This window comes from Barbus barbus (genome assembly GCF_936440315.1).
Source record: "Barbus barbus genome assembly, chromosome: 32".
NCBI classification, from domain to species: domain Eukaryota; kingdom Metazoa; phylum Chordata; class Actinopteri; order Cypriniformes; family Cyprinidae; genus Barbus; species Barbus barbus.
Window position 1 is genome coordinate 22142759 of NC_136760.1, and position 19847 is coordinate 22162605.

Here is a 19847-nt window from a genome sequence, read left to right on the forward strand (position 1 = left end):
TTGAAAACAAACCAATTAGCTATTATTGATATTTGAGAGGATGTACAGTATAAAACAGATTAATTATAACACCACAATGCCTGTATGATGTTATGTGGCTGCAAAGCTGTTCTTAATGGTTATGGACATATTGTTACATTTAACTTATTGGATCATTTAAAAAAAAAAGTGTCTCTATGAGGTTCTGGATTGTGTCCCTCGTTCCATATTTTGTCGTTTAATGAAAATCGCGAGATCCCCACATAGTTTCAGATATCTATGGCTCATAACGCAAATAATGTGAGATATGGAACGCTCATAAAATTTGAATACTTGGGGTTAAGGGTTTGTTTAAATCCCTATCCTTAATTATACGTAATTGTAACTGCAATAAATCCATTCAATAAATTTCAGTCTTGTATGAAAATGGATCCTTTTACACTCTGCAAGTGTATAAATGTAATAAATATACAATTTTTTTAAAAAAGGTAATGCTTTTAATACAAGCATATGATGAGCAATCTGCAAAACTTACCGAGTACAGGCTACAGTCGTTCACATACACTACATATCAGACACAAACAGAAAAACAAAATAAATAGTCCAAAATAATGAAACAATGTCCAAGAGAAGATATGTTCATTCTCAAACTAAATTGCTTGGAGTTTGTAAGATTAAGTACAACAGAATCAAAGAACTCTTCGGAGATAACGTTCTAAAATGAGACAAACAGAAACTGATATTGTGACCATTTTGACAATACAACACAGTGCTTGAAAAAAATGGCTTGCATGCTACTTTAATAGCATACATTGTCTGTGTACATTTGTTCTTTGCCACAAATGGCAAAACAAAAGGTTGAGGGCAATACATGATTGGTTTAAATCAAAACATCTCTGCCAACATCCTCTCAGACCCACGTTATTTTCTTGATTGACCAGATTGTGAGAAAAACCCCCAAAGCAAAATATATTCAGTCTTGAGAGAAGGAGAGAAGTCTAACATTTATAAAACTAAAATTTTCTATGAAAAACTCAGAATTCACAGTGTCTCTCTCTGCACCTTTCAGGCACGTGATGTTACGCAAGACCTGGATTGGTGGCGTTAATTCCACTGGAAATGGTTTCGTATCCTACAGAGACTAGCGTTAACATGCTGCTCTCCATCTCTGATGACTGTTGAACCTCAGGAACAACAGAATCCAGCCGCATCTGTTTTCCTTTCTTCTGTCCCCTTTTGCCCTTTTCTTTAGGTTTCCCGTCTTCCGTGGCGGCTTTGGGCTTGCGGTTGCGTTTCCTTATCCTTCTCACTGGAGGTTCGGGTTTGGGGTCGGTGTTCCCTGAGAGGATTCGGATTTGTCGGTCGATGACGGTATCTATGATATCGAGAGCCACGTCCATCATGCCGTTACCAAGACCATGCGTAACATTGGAGAACAAACGTGTATTCAGAGGGTCATTAAAAATCTTCCTCATCTCCTCTAGATAATTCCTGTTTAACAAACAGAGAAACAACCAAAATAATTTTTTGAATCACAGAAGAACCAGTTACTATTCTTTGTACAGGCCTACTAATAATTTACCTTGTTTCAATGATTTTTGACCAGTGCTGCACTTGGTTTGTTTCAGGTAGCAACTGTTTCGCCATATTCTCATAATCGACATATTGCAGTGCAAAATCCTTCATGTCTTTGCAAAGGGCAGCTGTGTCACCTGAAAATAATGAAAATGCATGCAGTTATGTAGAATTAATTTGCTTTAACCGTGTCTAAATTCATTTCTGGTTGTGTTTAAAGGGATAGTTCACCTAAAAATTACAACTCTGTCATCCTTTATTGACTCTCATGTTGTTTCAAACCTGTTTGACTTTTATCTACAAAGAAGATATTTTAAAGCATATTTCAACTGATTTTCCCATAAAATGACAGTCAGTGCGGTCTAAAACAGCACAACACTGATGACTTTAATTTTATATGCAAAAAGAGCAAACAAATATATTTTTTTTTTTCAAACAGGTTTGATTTTTCACTTTTTTCCAAGTATCTTGTCCAGACGTACCTTCAGTTAGTTTGGAAAAGGAACTGGACACCGCTGTGTTGGTGCTTGGTGATAGTCCAAAGACATTTAGAGACTCCAAGAGCGTTTTCTTACTAGCTGGACCTCGACTCACTCTTGTATAGGCAGCCAGAGATCGGAGAGACATCTTCTCAGGTGGTTCCAATCTTCTTTTCACCTCGTCGTAATGGATCTGGTACTTGCGAGCCTTTGAGCTCTTCATGTTAGGGTCCAGCAGGGAGGCTACCTCTGCAAAAGGGACCTGCAGTGAGTTCACTGCACCATCTTGAGACGGCGCGGCACTCTGGACTTCTGATGGACCTTGTGTTGATACGTGGTCTTGGGTTGGAATATGAGCCTGTGCTTCCATGTGTCCTTGATGTAGAGTCTGCAGATGTGGAGCAGGCTGGATGTGTGACTGAGTCTGGATGTGAGTTGGCATTTGGATGTGCGATGGGATCGTGTGCGGTATAGACTGACAGGAGACTTCTTGAGGTACCACATGCTGTGTGATGATTTGTGCGATGTTTGGAGGTTGCGGTTGATACATGGTTATAATGGGGTTACTGACAGAGACGTGGACCACTTCATTGTTCTGGGGAACAGCGGACATGTGCATACCTGCAGACGGATCCATCTTTTCCCTCTCACAATTACAGCTTTTTAATGCAACTTTGTATCTAAAACAAAAAAAGGTATAGTTAGATAAACATATAAGCAAGTTTATAATTTTTGATGAGTTTACAAATGCTAACATTTTAAGAACACGTATTAGGAAAGTAAAGAGTCAATTTTTTTTTTTTTTTTAAGTTTTTAAAATTATTATTCTATTTATTTTCTTTTTTCTTACACACACACATACATTAACTTCAGTGTTTTTAAAACACTACATGTATTTAGTTAGTCATGTATATATTAAAGTAGTTTATTAATTAAAATACCCAATTTCTTTAATATATTCTTATCCTAATTACTAACTAGTTATTTTCCTTTTCTGAAAAGGACACTTTAAAAGACACATTTGTCATACACACTAGTTTTCTGTTTGTTTTTTAAACTTAACTTAAAAAATAAAATAATCTTGAGTATACACAATGATAAAAATGTAGTTTTTTTTTCCCACTCCACAAAATTCACTAGTCTATCATTTTTTCAGCTTATATGTTTCGAAACATTCTAAACTTGACAAATCCAATGTGCTATTTTATAGGTTACTTCATTCTCTTATTTATGCAAAATTTGCTTAGCTTTACCATTATTTATTCCAAATAAAGAAGACCACTAAATATTGCTGTAGGAAAGGAGACCGAAAAATCAGCATTTCTTATTGCTACATTATCACATGTGTGACCCTGGACCACAAAACCAGTCATAAGGGTCAATTTTTTTTTAGATTTATACATAATAAAGAAGCTTTCCATTTATTAATATTTGACAATATTTGCCAGAGAGACAACTATTTTAAAATCTGGAATCTATACTGAGAAAATCCCCTTTAAAGTTGTCCAAGTGAAGTTCTTAGCAATGCATATTACTAAACAAAAATTAAGTTTTGATATATTTACAGTAGGAAATTTACTAAATATCTTCATGGAACGTGATCTTTACTTAATATCCCAATGATTTTTGGCATAAAAGAAAAATCGATCATTTTGACACATGCAATGAATTGTTGGTTATTGCTACAAATATACCAGTGCTACTTATGACTGGTTTTGTGGTGCAGGGTCACATATTTGTTCAAGATACAGGTGGGAACGTGAGCCAACGTCACGTTTTTGACAGCGTCAGCGCGAGGCGGCTGAAGTTTCTTACACACTCTGTGCATTACAAACACCCAGTAACGTTAAAAACATCTGCGTTTAACAAAGAATGTGTATGTGATATAACGTGTCGTTTATTTCACATATAGAGAAGGTATGTACACATAAACCCGAGTGCAAAAGTCAGAGCTGACTTTGAGAGGAAAGGTAATCAACTTGTTTTGATGAATAGTAGGACAGGCCAAAGCCACCATTATGTCTGAAACGTGATATTCCACAATAATTATGTGCTGACCTCCGTTTCATTCTGGTTTCGAAAACTAACCTAGAATCAGACACAAGTTACTGGCAGTATTCTTACTTACCGCTCTATGGTTAGAGTCGTATTTAAACCTTACTGATCCTAGAACAGTCCATGGCGAACCGATCGAAGCTCTCCTTCTTCACCGATCCTGTTTCGGCGGGTTGCAAATCAGCAGACGCCATAGCTGGCGAAGCTCGAACGCTCATTGGTCGATGCCGCTGTCAATCATGCTCCGTGGAAGCGCGTATCCGGTGAGGCCTGTGTCAGTCATGTTACCTCCGAGTAAAAAGGCGGAATATCCGGAGCTTAAAATGGTAGGACGTGAACTAAGCTGTTTGTCACATAGCATTAATAACAAAAAAAACATGCAAAGGAATGTACTTGGTTTGGATTTGTTATATCGAAGCGATCAAGTCAAACATACTGTGGATTAAATATTTATTTCCTTGTAAATAAGTTTTCATGTTCAAGTAATAGGTGACCTCTTTGCACTACAGTATATTGATCACAACTTATTGTTTTCTTATAAAATCTCCATTCTTGGACACAGGATGTGTTATTTTTTTGTAGTTCACTACTTATTTTCTGCACTAGATGGCGGCATTTCTTCTGAAATGGCTTTGGTTCACCATCTCTAATGATCTCATTAGATGTTGCCCATCCCAAAGCTGTTTATTTGCGTTTTCAGCTAGTTGGACAATTAGTTTTAAGTGCTTATTATTAAAGCCAAACCCATTATCTTGATAATCTTGCAAGTGGCAGACAGAAAGAGGAGACCAGGGAGCTATTAATGAGAGTAATTGTTTAGAGATGGTAAGAGAGGTGGTGTCTCACCATTTTTGGTTGCTGTCTCTTGACACAGAATTCAAATATCTGCGCATTATCTATTGGTCACAAGTGAAGTGTCAGCACAGAAGGCGCAGGGGGACCAGAGATGAAGAGACGGATGGAATATGTGCTGGAAAAGCACAAATATCTCCTTCTTCAGCAACCTCTGCATCAGTGTGTCTGGTCAGATTGACATATAAATCAAAGGGCTGCCAGGACTCATTACTTATGATCTTTTTATATGCCCAAGCCATAAATCTTGCATGTTTTACATGCATCAAATTAAAGACTTAGTATGCATTTTTGAAACTGATGTTTTGGCTTATTTTAAAGGAGGGATTTATTCTTTTTCTTTGATCAGCAGACAAAGGCTCTCTATGGTGCTCTTGTGAGTAAATGCAGAGATTTTGAATAAGCTGCAAAAATGAATGCAGTTGAATCTATCTGTCTGTCTATCTATTTGTTTTTTCTGTATATCTCAAGCATATTTAACTGGTAATTTCAAAGCCTTAATGGAGCAAATCAGTTTCATTCTCATTCGAAACTTCTTTAATGTGAAACAAGATTGATTTTTGGTACATTAGCAAATGTTGTTGAGATCCTCCATTAACAGAAGCCTCAATAAGGCTGCTCGCATCTTCGACAGCATGCGCCACTTCAAACGCTATCTTACAACAGCATCCAGAGTGCCTGCGGCAGCCAATGCTAAACGTTCTGCTGTTGTCCCACTGCCAAACTCTGGGGAGGGATACGGATAGAGCAAGCCAGGAAGTATTCAACTCTAAATATTTAAATGAATAAGGAAGTCTGTATCATGTTGGAAATTTGAAATTACATTTATAAATGTAGAACACACAAAGTTTGTCTTCTTTTTTATGTGTATGCTGAATGCTAAATTTGACAGTGAACATAACAGAGTTTAATTATGTATAAAAAAAAGCTCAGAAACATGATGCAATAGGACTGGTGTATTAGTTCAGACCTGTCTAAATAAGCCAGATAGTTGATATAAATATCTAACACTAATATCTCCCCTTCATGTTTTGCTCTTTGGTGTGATTTGTCACTTGTATTCATTGCCTGTAATGACTGCTAGTCTTTAAATGAATAGTTCATCAAAAAATGAAAATACTATCATGATTTATTCAACCAGTAACACTTTAACTGTCAATAAGCAGATACAGTATTTAATCTTTGTTAACATTTGTTAATAAAATTGCAACTTGTTCATTGTAAGTTCATGTTAGCTCATGTCCATTAAGTAACATTAACAGATAAAACCTTTTCTTTGAACAGTTTATTAACTAAGATATAAACTAAGATTAATTAATGCTTTAGCAGTGTTTTCATGGTTAGTTCATGTTAACAAATAGAACCTGTTAAAGTTTACCATTCATCCTTGTTCCAAACTAATATTACTTTATTTATTTTTTTGTGGAACTTAAAAGGAAATATTAACGCTGCTCTTGACCTTCAAAATGAAAGTAAATGGTGACCTGTCATTTTCAAGCCTCAAAAATGACAAATAAGACATGTGTACATATATGTGCATGACCTGGAATATAGCACTTGGGTCAAATTTGTGTCATTTTTGGTGCATTGTATCCACTGGTCACCATTCACTTTCATAGAAAAATATTCTTAAACATGATCTTTTATCTTCCATGGAACAAATAATACACAACATAAGGGTCAATGTTCATATTTTTGAAAACTATACTGTAATAACTGTTAATAGTATGTTGAGAAGAAAAAAGAGAGTCTGATTCCTTTCTTCTTTCTTATCTGTTTCCATACCAACTGGGTGGGGATTGGTGCTTTAGAGGGGGTTAACGGAACTGAGAACTGATGCCTCTGGGTAAAGACAGTTATGATAGTCATACAGAGCCCCTAAACCTGTGTGTGTGGATTTTTGCGTGGCTGTATAAAAAATAAAGACTTTGCAAAGCATTATGACTCACTGATATATTTGTTGCCAAGATAAAACATACATATCTTTTAAAATCGTGCTTTTAAATGTCAATTCTAGACAATACTAGTTTCAGGTTCTTACTCTCTCTTTTCACCCCCCACCCCCTTTCATGACCCAATTTTACAGAGAGCACAAAGACAATTGTCTCTTAAAATCCTTAAGTGTGCTGTTATAGTTGGAGGTACTGCTGGCAGTTTAACCATTGTGTTGCCATGACAACACCGCATCCATCAAAGCGGTGCACCAGTAAAATTCTTGTTTCCCCCATTACAACCACTGATCATCACGGAGCAGGTGTCTCTGCAGCACAGAGATACAACACGACTGTAAAACACGTCAGTGCCAATGATCAGGTCATGAGTGTAGTGGGAGAAAGGGAGGATTGAGAGGGTAATGTATGCATGCTTGTGTGGGTGCGAAGACTCTGTGGGTGACTTTGCATGCCACCAGCAGAAGGTCACTCATGCTGGGCTTCCCAGCTGTAGCTTTATTATTATGAGCAAACATGAAGCAACTAAATGTATTATGCTCTGCTCTATTTGTTCTTATTGAAAGTAATTGAACTCATGCCATCCCATAAATGCTTTAGAATAAATAGCTGCGGCTGTAGAGTGGGTGGATATATATATATATATATATATATATATATATATATATATATATATATATGGTAGAATATTGTTTTTCTTATAGTTTCCATGTGAAACACTGCTCAGATGTAACTTTCTAAAATCGTACGTTTTCTGGAAATATCAATAAACTATACTTTTAGGTGTGTGGTTTTTTTTTAGGTTTTTTTTTACTACTGAGTATGTTAATCATAATTTGTGAGGAAAATGTTCTGTTCTTCCCGTCTAACACCCACACAAAGTATTCATTTTCTTATTTTTCTCCCCTCTAGATCTTTTCTGCAGTTTATGTTACCTCTGCTGGTTTTATTCTAAATCCCTCCGGCTCTTTTTCTTTTGTGATGATTCAGACCTCGTATTCACCTCTCTACTGTTGCGTGTAAAACAAACATTTGCTCAGGAAAAAAAACGTATATTTATGCACATTTAGAGGTTAAACGTACAATAATACAAAAAGGGGGGAAAGGCTTTTAAAATAATCTTCTTACAAAGCAGATTATTCATTTTAAAGGTTTTTTATTCAGTTTAACAAGCTTTAGGACTGAAACCTTCAATGTGAAAACAGAAGACAAGAGTGGGACAAACAAGCTCAATGCATAAAACCCTGGAAGATCTAAATGTCATTGCGAAGAGGCTATTTAAAGATGCTGTAAGTGTTATTGTTTATTAACACATAACATGTTCCTAGTACCTGTTAGGCCCCTGTATCACTAAAACAGGTGTTCTGAGCATTGACACCGCTCTCTATGACATTCTTAGGCTCTGTGAACAGCAAAAAAAGCTGTTTTTTTTTCATCAAATGACATATATGCCATATTGTAAGTTGTTATGCTCTCAGATCTTAGCATCCAACCTTGCTCTCCATGGAACCTTTAGTTGAGAGGTGAAACAACTGCAACTTTTCAATGAATAGGTTGATTTGACTAGTAGCTACTAATCTTCGAAAATATTTTTTTTGCAGTGTACTTCAGTTATTTCGATCTGTAGGCTATTCGCGAAAATATAGTTGGGCAAAAATAATATTTCTCTATTATTCCACTTAATAATAATAATAATAACTGTCCATTTAGACTCGTTTCAAAAGCTGTTATAGGTATGTTATTTTTAATTTATTATTATTATCATTATCATTATTGCTAGGACTGCACTAAGGCATCAGTGACGCCCAGTTTGTTGGCTGCTGGTTCATCAGTGCGGCGCGCGCGGGGTGCGTGAGCGCTTGGAGACGTAGCGCTGCGCGTGGGTCGCTACGAGGGGTGTGTGCGTCCGTGACACTACTCCACAACACCGATTAGGCATCATATATCAACCTACGGCGGGTCACAGAGCATCGCATCACTCACCCTAAACCAACGCTCTTAAAGGGCGTCCGCGCAATTCTACCATTCAGTCCGTTTGATCAGCGCTCAATCGCGAATACACCCTGCTCCGGAGGTGGCTTTTAATACCGGACAATGACTCTGACCCATAGCCGGAGATAGGGATGAATCCAAGAGTGTGGAGGATGCTCGCCCTGCTCGGTGTGTTTGCAGTCTTGCTGGAGGTAAGATGCGCCTTTAGGGCTGTTCAGTAATAGCGCGGAATAAATACACCTAAATGGCTTTATTACAATTGCTAGCACCATGTGTGGTTTTGCGTGTTCTTATTTGTATTGCTTTGAGCCACTAATATTAATGCAGTATGATTTCAAAGTGCCCCTTTTGGCCAAATCTAGTTCAGCATCTTATATCTGTCATTGTGCAATAAAACACTCACATGCTTTTTAATGGATTCAAGCAAAGCCACCTCCCTCTAATAGAGGATCTGACATGCTGTAGGGAGGAAATGTCGCTTAAATGATACACGTTAAACATGGAGATGGAGAATTATTAGATGTTTAAATTCAGTTATTTAATAACCTTGTTTGTTTTCTGTTTCCATTGTGAATGCACAAAGCTCAGAGCTTGCAAACCTCAAGGATTCAAAAATATAACACATTGACCCATATTCTGCTGTAAGACTAATGAGTTTGATGAGCATGCTAGAACAAAAGTATTGACCCACACGCATAATGGTATTTCAGGGGATGTGGAGAAGAATTCAGTATTAGGATTGTTTGAAAAGAATGGCTGATTTCTTGGGTAATAGAGCATATCTACACTCTGGAGTCTCCAAACTCAGTTCAGCACAGAAGACAAAGAAACATCCAGTTGTGAATGAGTTAATGGAAATGCTCTGAACAAGATTTTCTTTTTTACTGTGGTACTAAACTGCTCCTAAATGGCTTGTTTTTTTTTAGCATATCATAAAGAAATTTAGAGAGAAAGGCATCAGCGCCGCTAGATAATTGTATCTTCATCTCAGTTCACTTCCACTACAGAGCTGGAGTATCTTCACATCTGCTTGGGCGGTGAAACAACAGCACTATGGGAAGGAATTAATCAGTAATATGCCTGCCGTGCTCCATTAGAGACTTTATGCTCCTCTTGATTATGAAAATTTTTACAGCACCAACAAATCTGTTGAAGGGCTTTGCTCCTGAGATGGTGTCATACCATTGATTTTATATATCTGCATGCATTTTAAAATGTGCATTTGCAATTAGACTCCTGCGATACAAAACAGCAGCACACCGGATGTGTGCTATAGGCTAGACATCAAGGTTGTTGTGTGCCTTCTTGTGTTTGCAGCTGTCAGTAAGACACACCTGGTCATATGTTCACTCATCTGTGCTATACTCCATTACCACAAGCTGTTTCTTGTATAGGTGTCATTTGAAATGGACAGCTATAAAGGGAGTCAAAAATAAAGATGCTGTTTAAATCAAAGGCTTTTGGATGTATATTTGCATGTGGTAGTTTAGGGAAAGGAACAGAATCAAGGACAGCGTCAGTCTGGCCTCAGTTGCTGCTGTGGAATGAGAATGACAGATGCAATTATGGCCGTAACTGACCACTGAGTGTGTTGATATGAGCACAAATATCAGAGCACATAACTGGAGTTGTTATCTATAATGCAATTAGCCTTGCTAGTGATGCTCTATCCCAGTTTATTGGTCCTAAATTAATGAAGTAAATCAATAGCATGTTTTCATCTACAGACATGTTTGAAAAATGACTGTGCCGTGCAGGATAGAAACAAAGGGGTTTTAAAGGAATAGTTCATCTAAAAATGAGAATTTGCTGAAATTTTCATGCCATTCAATACGTAGATGAGTTTGTTTCTTCATGTAAACAGATTTGGAGACATTTGCAGTTACATCACTTTGTCACCAATGGATCCTCTGCAGTGAATGGGTACCGTCAGAATGAGAGTCCAAACAGCTGATTAAAACTAAACAATAATCCAAAAGTCCTTTATCAATAATATTGCTTTCTGCAGTCATGTCTAAATCAGAAGAAATATGCACATATCACCGTTTACAAGCAAAAACATTTCAAAACAGTTCTGAACAAATACGTGGGTGGGTTTGATGTGAGAGGACAACAGGGGATGGAGGCATTTTTATGGATTATGGAGTCTTATTTTGTCCAGAAGTGATGATTTAAAGTTAAAATACCTTATATGGATTAGTTTCTTACAAATATGCAGCTGTTTGCTTCACAAGATGTTAACTGATAACCTGAAGTTGTGTTGATTTCTTGTGTATTATTGTGAAGTTTTAGCTGTTTGAACTATCATTCTTTATAGGAATAGTTCATTTAAAAAAATTTTTTTTTTATTATTTACATTTACCTGACGCTTTTATCCAAAGCGACTTACAATTGTTATATATGTCAGAGGTCGCACGCCTCTGGAGCAACTAGGGAGTTAAGTGTCTTGCTCAGGGACACATTGGTGTCTCACACTGGATTCAAACACGGGTCTCTCACACCAAAGGCATGTGTCTTATCCACTGCGCCATCACCACCCCTTTCATGTTATTCCAAACCTGCATCACTGTTATTTTTGTGGAACACAAAAGAAGTTCAACAGAGTGACCTGCTCTCTTCCATGCAAAGAAAGGGCTGTCAAACTCAAAAAGTGCTCCATATGACTCAGGCTGTATATTTTGAATAAATCCTCTGAAGCCATATGATAGCTCTGTGTGAGAAATGGACTGGAATTCAAGTCTCTGAAAATCTTGTATTGAAAGCATTGCTCGACAACCAGAACTCACTGTCATTGAATGGAAAAAAACAGCAGTTTTTAAAAACAGTTTAGGTGAACTATTCCTTTTTTTTGGAGAACTGGTAAACGCTATAAAAGATATGTTTAAATATTCTTATGGGTCAGTGATGAGTGCTAGGTCAAATTTAGGATTACAAGCTTTATGGTTTCTGATGCTCAGCGAAAAATCAGTTGGGAGAACAGAGTCCAATTGGTTCTGGAAAACTCAGACTGCAAAAACCCTTTACAGCCGTTTTCCTGCCTCGCTGAAATAGCTCATTGCATTTCAAGTCACAGAAGCAGATTTAGTTCCTTACTGCTGCCACAATGACGCTCTATCAGCAATCCTCAGATTTCTAGGGTGTACTCAACCTTGACAGCTGCCCAAATTTTAGCAGAATGGTTTGAAAACCAGTGCCAGATTGAATTAATGTATTAGTAGCTTGATTTTTCAGCTAAATATAAAAACTTGAGAATCAGAATGAGAACCTCTCTAATTAAAGCATATTGTTTTAGTGTTGTTTGCACTGAAAGTGTTTGTGGAACTGTTAGTGGTATGTAAGGGTGAGCAATTGTGTATTCACCATATATTAATAAGTGCTAAATGTGTGATATCAAATTAATATTGTGAAGATAATAATGCGTATTTAATTTGAGCAATTTATTAGGTCTCCTAAAGAAACTTCAAAAAATTCATTTCATGATTGTCATGGTTCCTCTAATTAAAATCAAATCACCCATTAAAGCCACTTTGTATACCGTACATATGATTGAATTTAAACCCCTATCCATATCCTCCATATCCATATCTTATTTACAATTGCATCCCAGTCCTGTCTATCATTTGTAAGACAGCAGTTACTTTTAAATATTAAAATACTAACTCATCCGCTAATTGCACTTCAGTCGGAGGGCAGAACAAAAAACGCAGAAATAAAATGTCACTTAAAATATTAACAGATATTATCTTGCTTCCCTGTCAGAAGTGACTCTCACAGCTTCCTCTGAGGCAGGCAGAAGAGTAGGGAGAAACAGAACATACTGCTGTTCAAATGTGTCATGTCTAAGAAGATAAAACTTCACTTTTACAGAAAAACAGACACTTTAGTGTTCTGAACAAATCGATTCATAATTCTGTCAGCTTTCTGCATTTGAGCTCGTTTCCCTTTTTCTCTCCCTGCAGGTAAATGGTGATGACAGCTACCTGAATGCAGTGCAGAATACAGGTGAGTCTATATACGAGTCCTCTCTGTTTTAGATCCCATTTTCACCTGGTGTTAATATTAATTTCTGAAGATCCTATACAGCAGGGGTGTCAAACTCAATTCCTGGAGGGCCACAGCCCTGCAGAGTTTAGCTCCAAGCTTAATTAAACACATCTGATCCAGCTAATCATGTTCGTCAGGCTTATTTGAAAACTACATGGTTTGTGTGTTTGCTGCGGCCCTCCAGGAACTGAGTTTGATATCCCTGCTATACAGGATCCAAAACGTTTTGTGATCACTCAAACCACATTCAAAGGTGGTCAAAAATGCATGGGACTGAGTCTTGGATAACATTAAAGAATCTGTCAACGACTGTGCTAAAATAAGTTTTACATTTTGTTTCTGACTTAAAAAGAGAATAATTGTTAAAAATGGAAATGCATATTAATAAATTGTCTGATGTATGCAGTGACAGATAATTTGCTTTGCATAAATGCATATGCTAAATGAATACATGAACAAATGTAGATCATAAAACATCTTAAGTTAATTTAGTACAAGCATCGTACAAAAATAACTTCGCATTTTGCTCAAAACGTCATTTGTGATAAGATTCAAATTCAAGTGTGTTAGTGTGCAAACGCTGCTGTGATTTTCAAGTATGAAGGAAGTTATGAAATCAGATACCCTACATTCAAAACACACTGCAAAAATGATATTTCAAAGTTGTAAATAAACAAAAGATTATACTTTTTACAATAAAAATCACTGTTTGCCGTTTCTTTGTAATGAATTGTGAAATTTCCTGGCAATTTCTGAGTGAAAATTGTTTCTACATCTACAGTATTTTTTTTTTTTAATGAAGAGATTGTTTCAGCTGCCAAAGCTACGAGTTGCACCTTTTTAGTCGGTTCAGCTGTTATTAGGAAGAGAGAAAAATTTAAATAATCTGAAAAACATGAGTCATCAATATTTAGTTTGAATTTCCCAGAAAAGAAAGACTATACATTTTAAAAGTGAATATCTGCTAAAGGTCACTTTTATCATCTTTTAAGAGCATTACACTAGCATACACTGTAGATGGCTTCAAAGTACTAAAAGCAACAAAATGTTCATTTCATGCTCTATAAAGACAACATGGACTTTCATCTTTCATGTATTTACAGAAATGCATGAAAAATGAAAAACAAATGCTTGTTTCGAGATACATTCCAGTATATCTCATTCTCTCAATTCTGCCCGTATTTGTAATGAGCCGATGAAGATGGATTTGCGATGGGTTGTCTTATATAAATAATTCATAAATTCCCCTAGAGGTCCAAAATTTGACATTTACACCACATCACTGTAGGCTGTTCACTGGATATCGTCAATAAGCCTGGCTAATAAGGGCATTCGCCCTGTGTTGGTGTCCCATCTTTCTGAACTCTGTCAGATTTTCTCCCTCATCTCATTCTCATATACTTCAACAGTGTGAAATTCCCCAGTACCAATCCCAGAGTGCTAATGACTGTCAGCGCTTTGATGTCACTGCATCAAGACAGATAAACAGCCTGGCCTGGACCAACCAATCAGACGCCTTTATGGTGCTAGGGACAGAAAGGGCTTAGATTGAGCGATTTGGTTTTCGCTTCTCAATGAAAACATAAACTGTGCCAGAAGCATCCCTCATACATCAAAAGAAATGGGTCAGCTTATGATTTTATAGTTCCCTAGAAAGTTACGTGGTTAGATTGCTACCTAGATCTATAGGAAACATGCCACAGTGGTGGTTGAAGATATGTTTTGTAGATAAGTTTTTTTATATGAGTTATATCCTATGACACAATGTGCAACGATTGCATGCAGAGCCTTTGTTGTGCAACACAGAATGTCTGAAGCTTTGTACATGAAACAGTTGCCATAAGAGACCTCTTTTCTGTTTTATTTTGCAAAAAAACCTGCCAATGCTAATGTGAATACCCTAATGCACTCATGTCGCTTCCTGTCACCCATTGGTGCCCCACCAAGCATCTGCTCTCACAGTCGCTTAACATGCCAAAGCACGTTATGTGAACCGTATCAAATATTCATTGTGGTAGGGGAATGGATTATTTGGGGAGGGAGAATGAGCTCTCCTATGGCGCAGAGCTGAGGGCGTGCGTGTCCAAGTACACCATACGGATGCTTTGCGTAAATGACTTGATTTCTGGTGCCATTCGTTCTGCCAGTGTGCTTCCATTAGCTCGGAGCGGCACAGAGGGTGTCAGTGGCTGAAGGTGAATGAATCCCAGTCAGACAGCTCCAATACAATGCACTGCATTATTTATTTTTCATATTATTTTTAATGATTTTTGTTTTGCTTATTTTTGCACCCACTCTTAACTGCATATTGTATAGAAATTCTATCTAAGCTTTTATCTGATCATTTAGATTTGATTGCCTGTAGGCTTGTTATTTGCTTTTAAAATTGTTTTTTGTTATGCAACGAAATTGAAATTCTCTAAAGATGGAAGACATGTTGGATGGCTCTCTTGGTGTTGCCCATGCTTTGATTAAATCACTTATGTCCTTCAGTTTTGATAGTTGACTCAAAAGGTCATATTTTAAATAATTCTTTTTAGAAAACAACATCAAAACATCACAGAAAAGACTCTCTCAGCCCGTGCATCTGTGCCAGTCTTTGCTTTCTCAAACAGCTTTGATGTTTCATCCCCCACCTTATGTTAGATCTGTGTGTTTTTGGTTTAGAAAGGAGAAGAATGTCAGTATAAGATGATCTCACAAGTGTTGATCTTTCAAGGAAGGACTATTTGTGAATGAGCTGGATGTATTGCATTATCAGATCCATGGTAGAGCATGCATCGTACATGCATCTCTCTCTCTGATTCCCCATTGTTTCCCTTCCCCCAACCTTTCCCATGTTTTAGGAGTCATTAATACCTGGGGATCAGCCATTTTTTCTTGCATCGTAATGGAATGGGATCGAAATGTCTGAGCCTTTGCTGAGTAAGCATTGCTTGCTCCTGGTGCTGGTCCTGATGCTGTGACTCCTCTGTTTTACACTCTTTTATTACCTTCCTTGTCATTCTTGTTAAAATTCTCTCTGCTTCTTTTTTATCACCAAATGTACTGTTCCATCACGCAGAAGATGTGTATCTTCTGTGTTCTCTTTTATGAAAGGATTTTCTGATGAATATACAGTATCAGTCCTAAAGGGATAGTTAATGCTATCATTATTTACTCATCCTTATATCGTTCCAAACCCATAATGTTTCTTTCTGTGAAATAATTGTTTTTAAAGAATCATAATGGAGTTTATTGTGACCAGGGGCTGTAAAATTCTAAAAAAGAACAAAAAGGATAATAAATGCACTATATATTCTAAAAACAGTATCAAATATTGCACCTATTGTGCAGGCTGGATGTCAGATCTCAGATCACTGAGTGTTTCTTAATGTTATGATATCAAAACTGCACCATAAGCAACAAAAGCTGCAATATAGATGAAGACAATTGTCAATGAATAATAAATAAAGACTTTCATAAATTACATTTATGTAAAGATAAACTATATCAAAGAATCTTGGAAGAAATGTATTGCGGTTTCCACAAAAATATTAAACAGCTGTTTACAGCATTGATAATAATTAGAAATGTGTCTTGAGCACCAGTTCAGCATATTGCAATGATTTCTGAAGAATCATGTGACAATGAAGACTGGAGTAATGGATGCTAAAAATGTAGCTTTGCCATCACAGGTACAAATTATGTTTTAAAATATTAAAATAGAGAGCAGGTATTGTAAATTGTAATATTATTTCACATTATTACTGTATTCTTGATCAAATGATCACAGCCTTGGTGAGCATAAGATAATTATTTCAAAAACATTACAAATCTTACCAAGCCCAGTGTTTTGAACAGTATTTTCATTTTTTTTATACTATTTTTTTTTAAAGGATATTTAGATACTTTACAGTAAAATGAGAAATAATATTAATGAAAATGAATGGAAAAAAGCGATCAAATGCTTTTTATTCTGTGTCATTCTCTACGGGTGAAATTTTTTCCGTTTGTTCAAGACACTTTATCGACAGCATTGTGGCGTTTCCTGCCCACACATCTTTATGCATCCAATTAAGCAGAAACGCAGAGAACGATTTCCCTGAGGTTGGCACAACTCTTTCTGAGAGCGCTCTCCGTCATCCTGTTTTAATATGTCTAATTCAGCTCTGCCCTGATTGCAGTGGGTCTGTCTGAGCTTGCAGATGGAGACATTAATCTACTGCTGCTAACACTCACACACTGTTCCTTGGTAATATATGTTTTTCTGATATCACTTGAATGCAGACAGCCTGGCTCAGAAAGTGCAGTCGTATGAGTATGCAGACAATGAAGACTGCAGACGTGCCATTTGTGACTGTGATTAACAGCCTGTTCTTTCTACTGTCAGTAATGTGTTTTCAAAGGCAAATGGAAGGTGGAGGACCCTTCATATCAACAGGGCTTTCTGGTGACAGGCCGGGAATGACATTCTGCTGAGTCATGTAGTGCTGGATTCTGGGATTTAAGGAATTGTGGGGATTACGAGAAGCTAAAAATCACAGCCTCTCCATCCTTCCCTGACTGTCTTTGGGTCCAACTCATAACAAAGTTCCTCAAAAATTGCAGACAAACATGGAAAATCTGCTGACATCTCTCGAAGGCTTTTTGTGCAATGTCTGCAGCATTTCACAGTCCATATGGACCTCAGCATCTAAACTCTCCATGAGTGCTTCCCATAGTTCTGTTCTCTTCCCCACCATGTGTTCAGTCATCCAGCGAGAGATGCATCAGCACAGTACTAAACTCAAACGCTCAAGCCCTCCTTAGTAAAGTTGTGTTCAAACTGTTCAAAAGTTTAGAACAGCTCCACTAATGATCTTTCCGACACATTATCTTGCCATTCACAGCGTGTATGATGTTGTTATGGGAAAAATACAATTTGATCCTGATTTTCACAGTGCTACAACCCCAAAATTGAGTTAACATAATCAAGTTTGAATTCTGGAAGAAGACCAGCTCTGATTTTCCATCCAGCTACTGTATGTATGATCCAGGCATAATTGTGTGAGGACTTCTGCTTGCTTCAGTCATTTTCCTTCTTTTTTTCCTTATGTGTTTAAACATCATCTGATTTTTATTTTTCTCTGTTGCCTTTAGCTGCTCACTGGTGGGCTTGTAATAAACTCGTCTTTGTAAAGCTTCTTTGGAACATTATGCATTGTAAAAATAATAGCTGTATGAATTTATTTTGTTTCTTTGCATTGTTGTATTGTGTTGAGTAGACCTGCCCACAGTGAAATATCATTGTTTCAAAAATCCTGGTCTATATTAAACATCAAATATTCTCAATTTGGCTGTGATTGTGCCATGTCACACAGACATTTTTCTTTCAGTTTGGACAGACAAATTACTTGTCACTGGAAGCTTGTCAGTTTGTACCTGCTGGGATCGTTGTAAGTGACAGTATAATTGCTAGTCATAACAGATGTCTATCTGTGAATAAAATTAGTTTTATTAGCTCCTTACATACTCTTCCCGTTCAGAGGTATACCACTTTACATTCAGAGGTTGTCCAAAATGCATGTGATCTTTTGTTAAACTCAATTCCATACTGATGCATCCCCTAAGAACCTCCTACTTGGACTGCCTGCTAGTCTATCAGTCAAATGCTGCTTTAAAACAAGAGGTTTTGTGTGATATTAAAATCCATATTTGACGCAATTTTGGGTTGAAACCACAACTTTTCCTTAATACGAGGTGCAAGTTTCCAAAAATTGTGCCTTTAAATCCTGTACGGGTGGTGTAGATCTTGTTGGTGAGTCTCAAGTAGGGCAGGTCAGTGAGAGTTCGGCTCCCTGCCGCTTTATTGGCTGCCCATCTTGGCTTCTCAGCACCTGCTTAGAGCGCAGCCTTGTCTAATCCCTCGTCCTTTATGCTGGAAAAGGAGGCTGAAAGAGGGATCCAGATGTCCACTTTCTCTCTCTTTTAACTCTCCTGCCCAGGGCTGTGAGGGATCTGTGCTCGTGGCTTTGGAGGAGATGTAGAGGCCAAGTTGGGTGTTCCGGAGAGATAAACAAAAGGGCCGCTGTTAGATACAAGATGCTGGCAGAAAAGCCATATTGAAAGGCCACGTCTGCAGCTGTACAGATTGGCAATTTATACAACCGGGATTATTATTTTGGATTTTAATGACAAAAGGGGATTTTAGGAAAGATTTTGGTAGCTAGTGAGCGCTCTTGGAACTTTTTTTGCATGCAGACTAACAGTTACTTCTTCAAATGTCACAAAACTCACAAAATAAATCACCGACAGAGAGATTTACAGATTGGCATCTGTGTTTTTTTTTTCTGGCAGTATGTTTTGTTAATTTGGCTTTGTTGAGGCAGACAGGAAACATCTGTTTTTTTTTTTTTTTTTTTTTTTTTTTTGTAGTCTGACCAGGAAAAAACACATGAAATACAATTAAATTATAGGGCTTAAAATCTGATTCAAATTCATTTTTTTATGTCTCAGTTTTTCAAGTCAGAATGTCAAGTCTTTTTTCATTAAGAAGTTCACTATTGTTTGAGATGGTCATTTCCCCCCTCCATCCTAAAACAAGTATAAAATAATTATATTATGTTTAATATTAATAATATTATAATATTTTATCCCTATAAACATTCCTAGAATATGTAACTTTATTATGAGTAGTGAATGAGTGGAGTCAGTGGTTTTGGATACATTTCGTCGTAAATGCATCAAATTGTCACTTATGTTCTCTTTTGCACCTCATGTGCTCATGTGCACTCTTCTCACAGCAAGATGTCATGATGCACATAAGCAGAGACTAAATTTTCCCTTTTCTGTCATTTTTGTCCACACTGACAGCTACTTTTTGGTTGTTGAATGAGAAATTCTCTTGGCATTATGCCGACTCTCATATTATGTAGATACACTGGATATTGACTACTTTCAG

At 37.0% G+C, this 19847-nt stretch overlaps 2 protein-coding genes across 2 annotated transcripts in view; one reads left to right on the forward strand and one right to left on the reverse strand.

Moving 5' to 3' along the window:
* Positions 1-397: 397 nt before the first annotated feature.
* Positions 398-4258, reverse strand: LOC306852551 (uncharacterized protein). Its single transcript, XM_079389460.1, has 4 exons — positions 4162-4258; positions 2037-2713; positions 1562-1691; positions 398-1470 (listed from the first exon to the last, which is right to left on the reverse strand). Exons 2-4 carry the CDS (start codon positions 2668-2670, stop codon positions 1059-1061), a joined length of 1176 nt encoding a protein of 391 aa, XP_079245586.1. The 5' UTR covers positions 2671-2713; positions 4162-4258; the 3' UTR covers positions 398-1058.
* A 4754-nt stretch (positions 4259-9012) lies between these two features.
* Positions 9013-19847, forward strand: part of LOC306852735 (neurotrypsin-like) — a gene marked incomplete at its 5' end in the record, with an annotated part of 38934 nt that continues 28099 nt past the window's right edge. Inside the window, 2 exons of the mRNA XM_079389796.1 lie at positions 9013-9072; positions 12841-12883. Coding sequence (XP_079245922.1) covers positions 9013-9072; positions 12841-12883 — 103 coding nt within the window. The remainder of the gene's footprint in view (positions 9073-12840; positions 12884-19847) is intronic.

What these genes read in the sequence shown, in the direction of transcription:
- LOC306852551 (XM_079389460.1), bottom strand. Translation starts at nt 2,670, where the DNA reads ATGGATCCGTCTGCAGGTATGCACATGTCCGCTGTTCCCCAGAACAAT. An exon ending in CTTTTCCAAACTAACTGAAG is followed by an intron (nt 1,692 to 2,036) that starts GTACGTCTGGAC and finishes CATTATTTTCAG; the next exon opens with GTGACACAGCTGCCCTTTGC. An exon ending in TCAAAAATCATTGAAACAAG is followed by an intron (nt 1,471 to 1,561) that starts GTAAATTATTAG and finishes TTTGTTAAACAG; the next exon opens with GAATTATCTAGAGGAGATGA.